At 47.7% G+C, this 15,868-nt stretch overlaps 1 protein-coding gene across 1 annotated transcript in view; it reads right to left on the minus strand.

Annotated features, from left to right (window-relative positions):
* Positions 1-15,868, minus strand: part of Kap-alpha3 (karyopherin alpha3) — a 54,155-nt gene that overhangs the window by 20,154 nt on the left and 18,133 nt on the right. The window contains exons 6-8 of the mRNA XM_084593206.1: positions 14,358-14,572; positions 6,450-6,581; positions 5,466-5,594 (exon numbers count right to left, since the gene is read on the minus strand). Coding sequence (XP_084449332.1) covers positions 5,466-5,594; positions 6,450-6,581; positions 14,358-14,572 — 476 coding nt within the window. The remainder of the gene's footprint in view (positions 1-5,465; positions 5,595-6,449; positions 6,582-14,357; positions 14,573-15,868) is intronic.

The following is a 15,868-nucleotide window of genomic DNA, read 5'->3' on the forward strand; positions in this document are numbered from 1 at the left end:
TGCTTGCGGCCAGAGCGGTACACTACACGGATGTCGTATTCCTGAAGCCTGAGAGCCCAGCGCCCGAGACGGCCAGACGGATCCTTGAGAGACGCGAGCCAGCAGAGAGCGTGATGATCTGTAACTACCTCGAAGGAGTGGCCGTATAAGTAAGGGCGGAACTTCGTTACAGCCCACACGATTGCTAAGCACTCCTTTTCGGTAACGGAGTAGTTGGACTCGGCTTTGGTGAGAGCACGGCTTGCGTAGGCGACAACGTATTCGGAGAAGCCAGGCTTGCACTGGGCGAGGACGGCGCCGAGGCCGACACCACTGGCATCGGTGTGAAGTTCTGTAGGTGCAGTAGGGTCGTAATGGCGAAGGATTGGTGGTGACGTCAGAACATTGCGCAGTGTCGCGAATGCATCATCGCAGGCTGGCGACCAAGAGGAGAGGTTAGGGGTGCCTTTCAAGAGCTGTGTAAGGGGGGCTATGATGGTTGCGAAATTCCGAACAAAACGACGAAAGTACGAGCAGAGGCCCACGAAGCTTCGCAGTTGTTTCAAAGTGGTCGGTTTCGGAAAGTCAGCGACGGCGCGCAGCTTCTCAGGATCAGGCAGAACGCCATCTTTACACACAACATGTCCGAGTATTGTGAGCTGGCGGGCACCAAAGCGGCACTTTTTGAGGTTCAGTTGAAGACCGGCGCGGGTTAGGCAGGTGAAGACCTGGCGAAGTCGAGTCAGGTGGGTCGGGAAGTCGGTTGAAAAGACGACGATATCATCGAGGTAGCATAAACAGATGTTCCATTTCAGGCCGCGCAGTACAGTGTCCATCATTCTTTCAAATGTGGCTGGGGCGTTACAGAGTCCGAATGGCATAACATTAAATTCGTATAGTCCGTCTGGAGTAATAAAGGCGGTCTTAGGACGATCCGCCTCTGCCATGGGCACCTGCCAATACCCGGAGCGTAAATCAAGTGAGGAAAAGAATTCTGCGCCTTGCAAACAGTCTAGGGCATCGTCGATTCGTGGGAGGGGGTACACATCACGACGAGTGATTTTGTTGAGGCGGCGATAATCAACACAAAATCGTATGGAGCCATCCTTCTTTTTAACTAGGACCACAGGAGACGACCATGGGCTACAGGATTCTTTAATTACTCCGCGTTGCAGCATGTCATCGACTTGTTGGGCAATAACACTGCGCTCAGTTGGGGACACCCGATACGGCCGCTGATGGAGAGGTGGATGAGCGCCAGTGTCGATGAGGTGGGAAACGGTCGTCGTGCGGCCCAAGGAAGATTGCGGAATGTCGAAGGAGGCGCGGAATTGGTGTAGAAGGCCAAGAAGTTGCTCGCGGTGGCGCGGTTCTAGAGCGCTGTCCACGGAATGGTCAAAAAGGTCCCGCTGTAGCGGATCTGAAGCCACACGAGTTGGAGTCAAGGCGTCAACTTGGCAAACAGGGAATGATACATCATCAAAGGTGAACAGAAGGTCCACGGGCTCGATGCGGCCGAGGCACTCCCCTTCGATCAACATAGCGGGAGACGGAAGAGGATTGGCTACCAGAAGTGTGCTAGCGCCGTTTTTCATGTCAAGGACTGCAAACGGCAGCGGTAAGTGGTGGCGGCGGCAGACAACTTTAGAGGGCACAAAGAGGACTGTCGCGGCGGTGGTAAAAGAGGCAGTGAGGGGAACCAGAACAGCGCTAACGGGTGGGATGGTTGTGTCATGTGCTACGAGGAGTTTGGTCGCAAAACGAGGACACGGCTCGTGGAGCAGGCCATCAGACGGTGCATCACTCGATTCAATGAGCTCTACTTGAGGACTGGCGCAGTCAATGATAGCATGATGCTGGGACAGGAAATCCCAGCCGAGAATGACGTCATGAGAACATGTGGGGAGAACGACGAATTCGATGATGTACAAGGCTGCAGCAATGACGACGCGAGCAGTGCAGATAGCTGTCGGCTGTATACTGTGAGCGGATGCGGTACGAAGCGATAGTCCCTCGAGAGGCGTAGTCACCTTTCGGATGGAGCGGCAGAGTTTTTGCCTGATAACTGATACAGCGGCACCGGTGTCGACGAGCGCAAGAGTATGAACACCTTCAACGATGACAGGAATAACATTCGCGGGATTAAGACGAGGACTTTGAAATTCGGTCGGATACGCAGTTCGTGCCTCGCGAACTGCGGCGGTTCGTTTTCCGGCTGGGTAGCGGGTCGTCGGCGCATTGGCGAAATAGAGCGGCGACGTGGTAATGGCGAACGACGAGGGCGGAAGTCCGGAGGTTCAGGGGTTGCTGTTGGAGGACCCGATGGGACTGGGAACTGGGGGGCCAAATAAGGTGGCGCAGGCCGTGCAGCAAAGGCCATATTTATTCGGCGCCTGCAGTAGCGTGTAGTGTGCCCAGGGATGCCGCAGTGGTAGCAAATAGGCCTGTTGTCTGATGTGCGCCATGGAGATCGTGTCGGAAGCAAGGGGGGAGCAAAAGCTGTTGGTGCCGACCGCATGGAGGATGAAGCATAGGCATATGCTGGCTCAGGCGGTGGACTTGAGGTGACTTCGGCATACGTGCGGCACAATACTTGAGGAGGAGCCGGCGTGAATGCTGGAGCGTAGCTCAGTGGCGCAACGCCGGACGATGAAACTGTGGGCGTGAGTAACGGCATTGAAGGTGCGACCGGAGCTGGTTGAGGAACAGGATTAGGGAGGACTTCAGATACATGCTGTTGGATTGCATGGCGAAGCTCCGGAACAAGGCCAGTTGTTGACGACTCCTTAACATAGGGCTGCAGGGACAGTTGTCGCGCGACTTCCTGGCGTACAAAAGCCTTGATGTCTTCAGAGAGGCTAGATGACTCCCTCTCCGCGGCTAGTCCAGCAAGTGATGTATGAGGCTGGCGAATCAAAGCACGCTCCCTCCGGAGCTCGTCGTAGCTTTGACAGAGGTCATAGATTTCCTTGACCGTAGTGGGGCCTTTCGCGATGAGCATGTGAAAAGCGCCGTCATCAATTCCTGTGAGGACATGACGTATTTTAGCGGCCTCGGTCATGGTCGGGTCAACGCGACGACACATATCAACAATGTCCTCAATGTAACTGGTGAACGTTTCACCGGGCAGCTGCAGTCGCGACCGAAGACGCTGTTCCGCGCGGAGTTTTCGGACGGCGGGGCGGCCAAAGACATCAGAAAATTTCGTCTTGAAATTCGCCCAGGTGCCAAAGTCCACCTCGTGGTTTCGAAACCACAGATTAGCGACGTCGCTCAAGTAAAAGATGACATTGTTGAGCTTACGGTTGTCGTCCCAGTTATTGTGACGGCTGACCCGTTCGTAAGTGGTCAGCCAATCGTCGACGTCGTCATCGCTGCTTCCACTGAAGGTAGCCGGGTCCCGTTGACGAACGGCACCTGTGCAGGTGACTGGCGGAGGTAGGTGCAATGAAGTCGGCTCCGTCATTGGGGTAGTCAATGTTCTGCTGCGAAGTTCCAGGGCGAGATTGGTACAGGGAACCTCAGATTGACCTCCACCAAGTGAAATGTGGATTTAATGGTCGGCTGGAACGTCTAGCACTGGCAGTACTTTGGGCACAGCAGGGTCGAATACCAGCCGCAGGGCACAGCTTCAGCGCGAGCGAGATGGGCGCCGGAGACCAGCGATGGTGATGGCGATGCCGCAGCGTTTTTCTGTTCTTTGTCTTCTTTACAATTTCAAAATTCCCGCCCCCACAAGTTAGGCTTACGTCAGGCCCGTTTCACATGCAGCAACTGCAGCAAAAATTTTCAATGCTGCCGGTGACACCGCAGTGCAATTTCACACAGCGCTTTCACATCCAGCGAACCCGAGCGCGAATTCGGTGAGAGATATCTCATGGTTGTTTGATGCTTTGTAGAAAACACATACGCCGAGCGTGTTGATTTATGAAAAATGGGCAGTCTTTCAACATATAAAAAGCGTGTTGCTGCACCGAAGAAACCACTCGGACGTGAAAATAGGGGTGTCTGATGGAGGCGCGTGCTCTCCTTCGATACTGGACGTGCCAGCTTGTTGCACGTCACCATATGTCACATGATGCTGCAGCGCTCCTCGCTCCTCATTGGTCAGTCGCAGAACAACCGCGCCGACGCTGCGACGCTCGCTCTGCGGCTAGACCAACGAGAATCGCAGCTTCGCAAGGCAGAAATCGCATCATGTGAAACAAGCCTCACCGGAAGTCGAGTACCACATGACCTTTGAATGCCGACATTACCATTCCCAGCTATTTTGAAATCTGACTTAATTGGCTCTAATTAATTGACCAATTAACCCAAATGCACCTCCCAATTTCCCATACAAGACTTTTTGATGCTCTATCTTATCAACTATAAAATCATTCGTTCGAACATAATCACACAGACAAGCTCGTGATCATACGAAACCGCAAATATGACCGTGGCATTTTGATGCCAAGGTTAGCTGGTTGGAATATGAACCACTTTCAGTGAAAAAAGTGCTCTCGTCAGCACAACTTGCCAATTTTAATAATTTGATGTTAATATAAAAAAAAAAAAACATGCCCTTTTGAACAAAGCGAAACGCATATAGATCCACATCTACCAACAGCTTGAGCCCTTCAACTCATTCAATTTTTGCCAACCAGATAATATATAAATGGCATTAAGACCATACTAGGAAAACAGGCCCAAGTCATCAGATTCATGGGTTCAAAATGTGTATTATCAAAATTACGGAAACAGTGAACGACATTTAACGTAAGCGCACCTACGCATCCACACCCCTGTATTGGATTCGACGATGCAGGTGCCTAGTGCTTGAGGTGATGTGCTTGAGAAACACTATTTGGTGATAATTGAAGCTTATTACGGTCAGAACGAGACAGGGGGCGACGTAAAGCGGTGTTCTACCCAAGCCAAAGCAAAGGGAACTCCGGTCTTGCCTCCTGGACTCATGATGAGGTGGCGCACCGCTCCTTGCTCACCGTGCAAAGGGAGCTCACCAGCCACATAGGAGGGCCTCATTGTTCTTTTATCACCGGACTGCACCTGTCCACTGCAACACTTCAACAAAGAAGTGGCAGTCAGCAGGGTCACTGTCCTCAGATGCACTGCTATGTCAGCCACACAAGGCAGATGGCCAAGTGATGGGAGCCCCCAAAGCTGCCAGGCTCAGCAGAGGAAAGCACTACCGCCTCTCATGAGTCTCGTCATCATTCCTCCAACAAAACTGCTGTCAATGTGTAGCAACACAGTCCCTCTCTCGTTATCTTAATTTGTGATAGAATGAATGTTAAGGATTGACACAGGCCAATCAACTTACTATCCCCCTGACTGCAAGTCTGACTGAAAATATCAGGGCTCTGGCACCTTAGCACCTCCCAACAAAAAGTGACACCACACAGTTTCCATGACAGGTGTCGCTTTGTTGGGGTGCCATCCCAGGTGGCAGACAGAACATACCTTGTGCAAACCCCCCAACTTACCTTGTTGATTTTCTCTTTGGGATGAGTCAGCAGTGCAGGGAAGTGCGCTAGCGCATCACAGTTGAGCACCACCTGTGTCTGCTCGTCTGTGCCCGTGACTATGTTGCCCACTGCTCTCAATGCTGCCGTCTGCCAAGGAAAGATAGATATGTCAGTGCCCAAACTGCAGCTACAATGTAAAGAAAAAAAAAATGACATCATAATGTGAATGTGCCCAACTCAGTGGCCAAGCCAGCCACAAGTGATGCATTTTACTGACATTCAGCCAAAACAACCCCCTCCAAAAAGGCTAAAAAATTTAAAATCAATACTACATTTAGAAAAACATAGGCCAGAAGAAATCATGCTCTATTTCATCGACACACTTTGCCCAATACCATCTTGTTTTAGTTGTTCTCTTATTGCTTTTTAGTAGAACAGAACAGTTCCAAACTCAACTCCACCCCCTGCAAAGCGCATGCAGAAAGCAGTAACTATCCGTGCCGCAACCAAGCTTAAGTTTCGTATGTTACGTGAGGTGCTCTACCGTACCTGCCAACCCAATGAAATAAAAAAAATCGGGAGGTTTTTTTTTTTTTTTTCATTCACACTAACAGAAGGAAACTTTTGGGCAGCGTCCAATCAGTCATTTTGCCCAGACCCTTGCAGCAGAATACTGCACGGGTCTTGCTTTGCTAGCTGCAAAAATATTTCATAGTACAGTGAAGTCTCGTTACTACGAACACCACATTAACAAATTTTTCAAGTTAATAAACTTTCTAAAAAATTTTTAAGCAGAAACAAAGCTATTCATCGCATTCTGGTACCAAACTAGAATCCTTACAAGATTCGAAAAGTGCAATCATATGCGAATTGTACGATAAAAACAACACAGTTTTATCTAACAGCCTTTCCTGTACGATGCCACCATACTAAAAATTCAGAACTCACAGGATCATTAACTGACTTTTCCAGAAAGCCAGTGAAGCACATGCGTTAGCATACCTGTACTTTCACCTCCTTGTGGCTAAGTAAGGGCACCAGCAAGGGAACCACTCCAGAATCGATGACCCACTGTATCTGCTCGTTGCCACCGTCCGTTAAGTAGGAAATGGCCCACACTGTGTCAACCAAGATCTGCATCACAAAGCACAGAAGTAATGGCACCAGTTCAATGTTCTGAATACAACAGACGACAAGAACACACAGGGTGCATACAGTGCAGCCAATGACCAAAAATTCAGACCCCTGATTTTCGGAGATGACTACTACAGCTTTTCTCCAGCATCGTGACATTCCACATAAACATCTCAAATTCTCCTTCTCATGCTACCCTTATCTCGAAATGAACGTAAGCATGGCTTAGCCTCTGGCATCTTTGCCCTAATATCACTGTGAAAGCACACATTTGATTTGCAAAATTAATCAGTAACAGCAACACTATTTTGTTTTTAGGTCAAAAGCTCTAGTTTAAGCAGGAAAGGGCTCTTCGTCATTAGGATGTGGCCCCATATCAATAAAGGCCAGCTTCTATTTTTTGTTAGTGAATCTTTTGCGTTTTGTCAGGCAGAAAACTGCATTTATCGAGAAAAATGAAAATATTCATTTAAAAATTTCGCCACATTTAAACCATCAGTTCAGTTCAGGCGTTCAGTCGTGTCCGACTCTTCGTGACCCTATGGACCATGTCACGCCACGCTTTCCGGTCTCTCACTATCTTCTTAACATCACATAGCTTCATCTGCAATGCCTCGAGAATGCCATCTAACCATCGCGTTCGCTGCCTACCCCTTCTCCGGCGACCCTCAACCTTTCCCAACATCAAATCTTTCTCCAGCGACTCCTCTCTTCTCATCAGATGACCAAAGTAGCTGAGCTTTAACTTTAGAATTTGACCCTCCAATGAGCAGTCAGGGTTTATGGTCGACAATATCAACTGATTTGATCTTCTGGCAGTCCAAGGAACTCTTAAGAGTCTTCGCCAGCACCACAATTCAAACGCGTCAATTCTTCGGCGGTCAGCCTTTTTCACAGTCCAACTCTCGCATCCATACATCACAACTGGAAAGACCATAGCACGGGTTATACGGATCTTGGTTGGCAGACTAATGTCTCTGCTCTTTACTAGGCGGTCAAGGCTAACCATTGCTCTCTTTCCCAGAAGCAGGCGTCTCCTAATTTCATGGCTGCAGTCTCCTTCCGAGGTAATCTTGGCGCCCAAGAACAGAAAATCTGTCACAGCTTCCACTTCTTGTCCACTGATGCTCCAAGACTTGATAGGGCAAGACGCCATGATCTTCGTCTTTTTAATGTTCAGTTTAAGCCCAAACTTCTCACTCTCTTCTTGTACGCGCATCAGTAGTCTCTTGAGTTCCACTTCACTTTCTGCCATTAAAGTGGTATCATCCGCATATCTAAGGTTGTTGATACGTTTTCCAGCAATTTTCACTCCAGCTGATGACTCGTCCAGACCGGCCTTCCTCATGATGCACTCTGCATATAGGTTAAATAGGCAGGGCGACAGTATGCAGCCTTGCCTCACCCCTTTCTCAATCGGAAACCAATCAGTAAGACCATGCCCAGTTCTGACTGTGGCCTCTTGTCCTTCATAAAGGTTCCTGAGGAGACAGATGAGGTGAATTGGAACTCCCATCTCTTGGAGAGCTTGCCACAATCTGCTGTGATCTACGCAGTCAAACGCTTTCGCATAATCAATAAAGCAGAAGTAAATGGGTTTCTGGAACTCTCTTGCTTTTTCCATGATCCAGCGAAGGTTGGCAATTTGGTCTCTAGTTCCTCTGCCCTTGCGAAACCCAGCTTGCACGTCCGGAAGCTCCCGATCCACATACTGCTGCAGCCTACCTTGCAGGATTTTTAACATCACCTTGCTAGCATGCGAAATAAGCGCAATCGTGCGGTAGTTGGAACAATCTTTGGCACTGCCTTTCTTTGGAATGGGGATGTAAACTGACCTTCTCCAATCCTGTGGCCATTGCAGGGTTGTCCAAATCTTTTGACATAATGTATGCAGTGTGTTAACAGCGTCGTGGTTGAGGTTTTGAAGCAACTCAGCTGGAATACCATCAATTCCGCTAGCTTTGTTCTTAGCAAGGCTGGCTAAGGCCCATTCAACTTCACTCTTCAGGATGCCCGGCTCGACATCAGTAATCACAACCGTCCTATGTTGGGTTTGCACATCCGGGTCCTTCTTGTACAGTTCTTCTGTGTATCCCTGCCACCTCTTCTTTATCTCTGAGGCTTCAGTGAGGTCCTTGCCTCGTTTGTCCTTTATCACGCCCAGCTTAACACAGAAGATTCCTTTGATATCCTTGATTGTCTTACACAGAGCTCTTGTGTTCCTTAATTGGCTGTTGTCCTCAACTGCTTGACACTGTATGTTCAGGAAGGCATTCTTATCTCTCCTTGCTATTTTCTGAAAATCCGCATTGAGAACCTTGTATCTTTCTCTTTCCCCCATACCTTTTGCCATCCTCCTTTCCTCAGCTATTTGCAAAGCCTCTTCAGATAACCAGTTTGCTTTTTTGCATTTCTTTTGCTTTCGAACTACCTTAGTAGCAACTTCTTGTATTATATCACGAACATCAGTCCACATCTCTTCGGGCTCTTTGTCTTCTAGATCTAATTCTTGAAATCGATTCCTCACTTCCACAGCATATTCTAATGGAATCTGATCCAGATCATACCTGAAAGGCCTTCTAGTTTTCTGCGTTTTCCTCAATCGAAGCTTAATTTTGGCAACAAGAAGCTGATGATCGGTGCCACAATCGGCCCCAGGCCTTGTTTTTACTGCTTGTATAGCGCTTCTCCATCTCTGCCGGCAAATAATATAATCGATCTGATTCCTGTACAGACCGTCCAGTGAAATCCATGTGTACAGGCGCCTCTTGTGCTGTTGAAAATGAGTATTCGCTATGGTCAGGTTGTTTTCTTGACAGAACTCTACTAGCCTCTGCCCAGCTTCATTTGGCTCACCAAGACCGAACTTGCCTGTAATTCCGGATATTTCTTCACTCCCGACCTTAGCATTCCAGTCTCCTATGAGAAAAACGACGTCTGATGATGGGGTGCGGTCTAAAAGGCATTGTAGGTCCGCATAAAATCTCTCATCGTCAGCTTCTTCAGCAGCAGTGGTCGGTGCATAGACTTGGATAACTGTTATGTTGAAAGGGTGACCTTGGATCCGAAGTGAAATCATTCGGTCGTTTTTGGGGTTGTACCCTAGCACTGCTTTGCCCATTCTTCTGTTTACTATGAGAGCGACCCCATTTCTTCTCTTGGATTCGTGCCCACAATAAAAGACATAATGGTCGCCGGAGTTAAATTCTCCCATTCCGGTCCACTTGAGCTCGCTGATACCCAAGATATCAAAAACCATAGTGCGGTGCAACCCAAGCCCAAAAAGGCAGACTTCTATCAAAAGAGACCCTCCAGTCAATAGCACCAGCAGACTCGTGATGTCAACTGTCATGAATGATCAAAGCTGTCATAAGCAACACATCATTCCTCTTTCAAATATAAAAAAAATCAGGCCTAAAAATGACCAGTAAATTATTTTAGAAATCAGCTAAAACACTCTCAGCAGCTAATAGAGACTCAAATCTGAACTACTTTTCAAGCATGTGATGCATGAAACCACAGTGCCACCTGCAATCAGGTTTGTGTAATACAATCGACCTATGCTTTTTCTTTTTCGCTTTCTGTACTGCTTATGTACTTGTGCACTTCAGGCTTCATCGCACTGCTTCCCTACATGGTTGACTCAAACAGCATCGCATGCAGCACAGGAGTGCAACAAGTGATCCCGTTTGTTTTCTTTTTCGGTCCCGTGTAAGAGGGTTAGTTTGGTTTATGGGGTTTACAGTTACAAATCAACTCGGGCTACAAAAGACGCCGTAGTGGAGGACTATGGAAATTTCGACTACCTGGGTTTCTTTAACATGCACTGACGTCTCACAGCGCACGGACATTTTGCTTTTCATCTCCATCAAAAAGTGGCTGCTGTGGCCAGGATTCAATTCTGCATCCTCAGTCATAGCAGCCGAGAGGTGTAACGAATGCATCACTGCAGCAGGGTCCCATGTAGGATGCATCAGCTGTAGTTTTACGAACCTAATTGGACACCAGCCATTCAAAACAGTACACTAGATAAAAAGTCTCAAAATGATGAACACTAAAGGAAGAACATTAATTTGCCTAGTTGTACACAACAGTGTTTTGCAGGCAAAAAAACCATTCTGCACTGCTCTGTCATAGTACTTACTGCTACCACAAGCTGCTCAAGTGCGCACCATTTCTTATTTAGGCTTGGCTAAAGTAAGGTAGGAAAGCATGGAGCTATCTTAGAACTAAAAATTGATTTGTAAAGAAGATTGGAGCCCTGTAGCAAGGGGTACAATTTTCATTCACCTAGCTAATAAGTAGTGCAATTTCCATTCACCTATCATTTGCATTGGGTGCGAGCGCCACCACTGGAGCAAACTGTGCTAGTGTCGACCTAGGGAATCAAGTGGGATCACATGACTCCGCTCACTGCTGTTCGAGCAGACGCTCGGTTGAATTTGTGCGTTCTAAAAGCTAATAGTCGCATTTTGTTCTGTTGTTTTGTTTGATAACGAGTGCCAGCAGAGCACTTTTTGATCTTGCACCACTGCTTGTCAACTTCTCGTCAACTTCGATAGCTCTGACTCAGAGAAGTGCTTTCTTGCCGAATGAGTGTGTCTAATACCTCAAATTAAGCTTATATAGGCCCAGAACAAGGTGTATATTATATAAATAAATTGATGTAATACTAATACGCACTAAACTGCCTAGGAAAGCATCCTATATATATATATATATAATATATATATATATATATATATATATATATATATGTAGCAAGACTAACGTGCATTATCCCACTTAGTTCGTCACACAGGTGCTTTCGACAGGTGGCACCTCTGTATGTCCTCGCGCCCAAAATCTCGGTAATACGAATTTCAAGATGATGCAAATTCACAAAATTCCCCGGACGGATGCATCGTGTACAATGTGCAAAATTTTGGATGTTCCAAACACCTTCCCACGCCACCATGGATACAAACGCGCGAACTGCGACTACAACCTTGAGCACTACACACATTGTTGACTGCGACTGCCAGCTGCGCTGTATGTACACATCGTGAACAGTTTGCAGTGACATGTGATCCGCACCCTACCGACGTTGCAATTGTCTGTCGGGCTTATGCCACGAAAAGCTTTCAGCGGCGCATGGATCACAAGCAGCAGGCGTCGCAACCACAGCAGCTCACGGCTGTGTATGCGACGGGCATGCACGGACTGCACATCGCTGGCTCTGCTATTGCGATCGGCAAGCAGTTTGCAGCACCGCACAGCCCGCATGTCACAATCTCCTGCCGTACTGTACGTGCAGCGAGAAGTATGTAGAGGCAGGCGGACTGCACATCGCCGGCATCGCAATCGTTTTCCACACCACAAAAAGCTTGCAACAGTGCGCGGCCGTGATTAGTAGTCGCCGGCTAACATGGCGGGCACACACATCACAGACTTCACAACCGCTTGTCACGTAGCATCATGAGCAGTCTGCGGAGCCACGCGGCCGGCATATTGCCATCTCTTGTGCTGATGCGCCACGACAAGTCCACAAAGGCACGCGGCTCGCACGTCGCCAACACTACGATTTCATGTCGTGCTATGTGCACCGCGATTGGCAAGGTGTGACCGCGCGACCTTAATAAACCTTCTCGGACATAAACAGATCTGCATGACTGCTTTTCTCATGCTTCTGCATTCTTATTTTCTTTTGATTGGCGATACGAATGTTCAGATGATACAAACTTTTTTTGTGACCTCGTGAGATTCATATCACCGAGGTCCTACTGTATAAGCAAAACATAGTTTTCGAGCAGCATGTCTCCCAAGTACTAGGCAGTTCAAATCAATTCCACGTGTTCCACACAACGAATACTAAACACCTATGCCCGAATTCACAAATGCACCTCAACTCTGCGCTTCACCTCCACTCCGTGGAGTCCAGAAAACAGCCGCTCCTCCACTCCAGGGCAGATTTGTATTCATGAACGACCCTTGGCGTTTTCTCCGACAAGGTCTCCTTCGAGAATACCTCCTCCACTCAAAGCAGCGCAAATGGCTTATGAAGATGAGATTAAGGCGAAATTTCGTACCGAAAGCTGCGTGCTGTAAGTGTGTAACCCACCCAGTTTTTCATGTAAAGTCTCCTAAACAACTTTCGCAAGCAACCTCAACTTAACAGCGTAATGAAACTTGTTTTGGGGGCTGGATGAAAAAGGTGGCTGTGAAAAATAGCCAAAAATGCTTTTGCATAAAACAACAGTTGCTGCTGGTGACGTAGAGTTTACGCAGAACATGACGTACGCTGTGAAAAATGGTGTGAATACTTCGGTTAATTTATTTGAAGTGAGGTCTACTCTCGCCCTGTGATGCCTCGCCTTTTTTTTTTATTGCCAGGCTTTGACAGACATCAATATACACAAAAAAAGTAAAAGCCGCCAACTCCTACGAACAGCTCTGGCCTTTGGCTCAAGGCTCGGGGCAAGGAGTGAAAACATGCATACTGCTTTCCAGCGCGTTGCAGCGCATGCAAACTGAATTCGACTCTTCCAGAAACAAATGCTGCCTGTGGTTTTCAAAGAAGTTCGGAAACCGAAAGTGAAAATGTGCTTGAAAAGCCATGCCCTTCGCCGACCACGAATATCCGTCCGTAGGACGAGCACATGAACATGCTCCCTCGACAGCGTCCGAAGACGTGCTTCGTACCCTCTGGCGATGGGCTAGCCACTGATGCGTGGGGCCCAGCACAGATGTCTGCACAGCCCCACCGAGCCTCCAGTGCCCCCAGCTTACGGCATGCAACACGCATGCAACAGTGCCCCCACAGCTCACCACTGCTCGAGTACGGCAGCAGGCGAGCTCACCATTAACCGTCAAATGCGTGCCTCAACCCTGCACTCAAGCACTCAGTAGGCTCCAAAAAGTTGTTCACTTATCCGGTGGAGACTTGAAATGTGCTCCCGCCGCAAAAGCGTAATGCGATGATCAACAACAGCACTGGTGCTGGCGGCTGATCACGGTTATCCTTGCTCGGCGTGAGCGGCAGGGACTGCAGGAGGCTAGCCACGATCGCACCCGTAAAACAGTAACGTGCCAGAAGTCCCAGGTCACTGTCACTCTCAGCCGATGCTTTAGAGAATGGTTCGGTGCATCCTCGTCGTATCCACTTTCGTGAAAGTTTGGTAGAACACTAAGTCCATACAGCTAGCAAGCTATGCGTCATCCGCCTTGTTTACAAGCGGAGTGGCAGTCGAGCGGACAAGGTAGCGTCGTTGCACACTCGAGATTCTCAAGAAAGTTTTCTCCAACGCTGGAGGAGCGATTCGAGTGGCAGGTGCTTTCTGGAACAAAAAAGAGGCCTCGAGGGCCGCTTGGAGGAAAAGTTCGAGTGAAGGAGTGTTTGTGAACTAGTGTTTTATAATGTGACGGGTAGGACTTACTTTTACTAGGGTCAACATAAAGGTGCACCATCTACGGTACAATAAGCTCTCTTCCCAACGTCACATTGCTGCCACTCAGCACAGGGTGATCAGCTTCACCCATCTCTGAGCATACATATTTTCCAAGCATCCAATGTTCAATTCAAATATCTGCTGCACCATTTTACAACACCCTCATGTAACCTGGCTCATTTTTGTGGCACACCCATTGCAACTTCAAACAAGTTCAAGCCAAGCAAGCAATTAACATGTAAAAGCAATACTGCTCATTAAAAAAATTTTGCCTGGAAGCCTGAAATCATAACCTATAGTGTCAAACCGATTCTAGGAAAACAAGGGTAAAAAGAAAGGTATGGCTCACATTGTTGTCTGTGTGGTGAATTAGGAGGCAAAGGGAAGGCAGAATCTCCCGGATGGTGTCCAGGGGAGGCGGAGGATCTTTGTTTCGACATAGGTTCACAATGACCCACGTAACATTGCGCAAAAATGTCAGTGGCATGGAGGGCTTGATGAATGACAGCAGAGGCTCCACCACACCTAGCTTGATCACATAGTCTCGAAGCTGGGGCCCATCCCCTGCAATCATAACAAAACATTGAGCCGAGCCACTCAAGAACACAAAACGTTCCAACACCAATTCGCAGCATATAATGCAAATTATCAGGCACACACATCACCAAGCTAGTCTTCCCTTTTTGTTGATGACAATAATATTAAATTCCACAATTTTGACATATCATAAATACTGAACCCCCCCTCCCCTAAATAGTGCAGTTAGTTTGGCTTGCTTTGTGCAAAGTGGGCGTATGATACTATGATCGGTGCGATTAGCATTTCACGGGACCAATCACAGTAAGGATTTAACCCTTTGAGTTTTGCCATACGGTTACCATAGCCGAATTGCGTCCCACGGGGTTTTTGCCATATGATATGTGTACTACTCTGAGCGTGCATTTGAAATTTTGTACCCTTCTAAGGGAAGCACTTACTGGGAGGTGCTGCCACGTTCTAGAACAGATAATAAAAATTGTCTCCTCTATCAACTTGCGGAAAAAAGAAAACTGACCATGACCGTCATGCTGCGCTCTGTTTACGGCGGCGTACCCTCGCGGTTTCGGTTTCTCCACTGATCGCAACAGACGTGCAAAATTTGATGTCTGCTCTCTTTATTGGAACGCTAGTGGAAGCCAGTGTAGACCTTCTAGGAATTACAAAAAGTGCTGCAGAATTTTTTACTGCCATCTTGCAGAGGAAAAAAGAAAAAACAAAATCTGGTTGTGACCTTTGGTGTTACGCATGGTTTGCGGCGACTCACCCTTGCGGTTTCATCTTCTATGTACAATTGCAAAAGAAACATGAAAGGATCTCCATCTTTGCTGGGACACTAGCAAAGGGAGGTGACGGCAGATTTCTATCTTATTGATACTCTCTCAGCTTATCGACACTCATGGGGTGTCATTGCTCTTCCACTTCGTTTCACTGATGTAATGACTAAAAACCTCTATTTTTTGCCTATTTTTCCAGACTTTCACAATTTTCTTTACAATAGATAAAACATTTTACCCTAGAAGTAAATTCTTTTTGAAAATGTTTGACACTAAAATGGTTAATGTCCAAAAGTCACATTGACTATCAGGAATGCCAAATGGAAACCTCCAAAAATTTGCACCACATGGGGTCCTAACCTCTAGCGACGTCGCAAAGCACATGGGCATCTTGCATTTCACCTCCACTGAAAAACAGCCCCCGCAACTGGGATCAAATCCGTGTCCTCGTGATGAGCAGTCGAGCACCAACCCCTAAGCCACAGTGGCAGGGCGAGATAAGGCGAGACTTATCTCAAGCACAAAAGTATAAGCCCTGCAATTACAA

The sequence above is a fragment of the Amblyomma maculatum genome, chromosome 2, assembly GCF_055883805.1.
Source record: "Amblyomma maculatum isolate TAMU_Amacu chromosome 2, ASM5588380v1, whole genome shotgun sequence".
NCBI classification, from domain to species: domain Eukaryota; kingdom Metazoa; phylum Arthropoda; class Arachnida; order Ixodida; family Ixodidae; genus Amblyomma; species Amblyomma maculatum.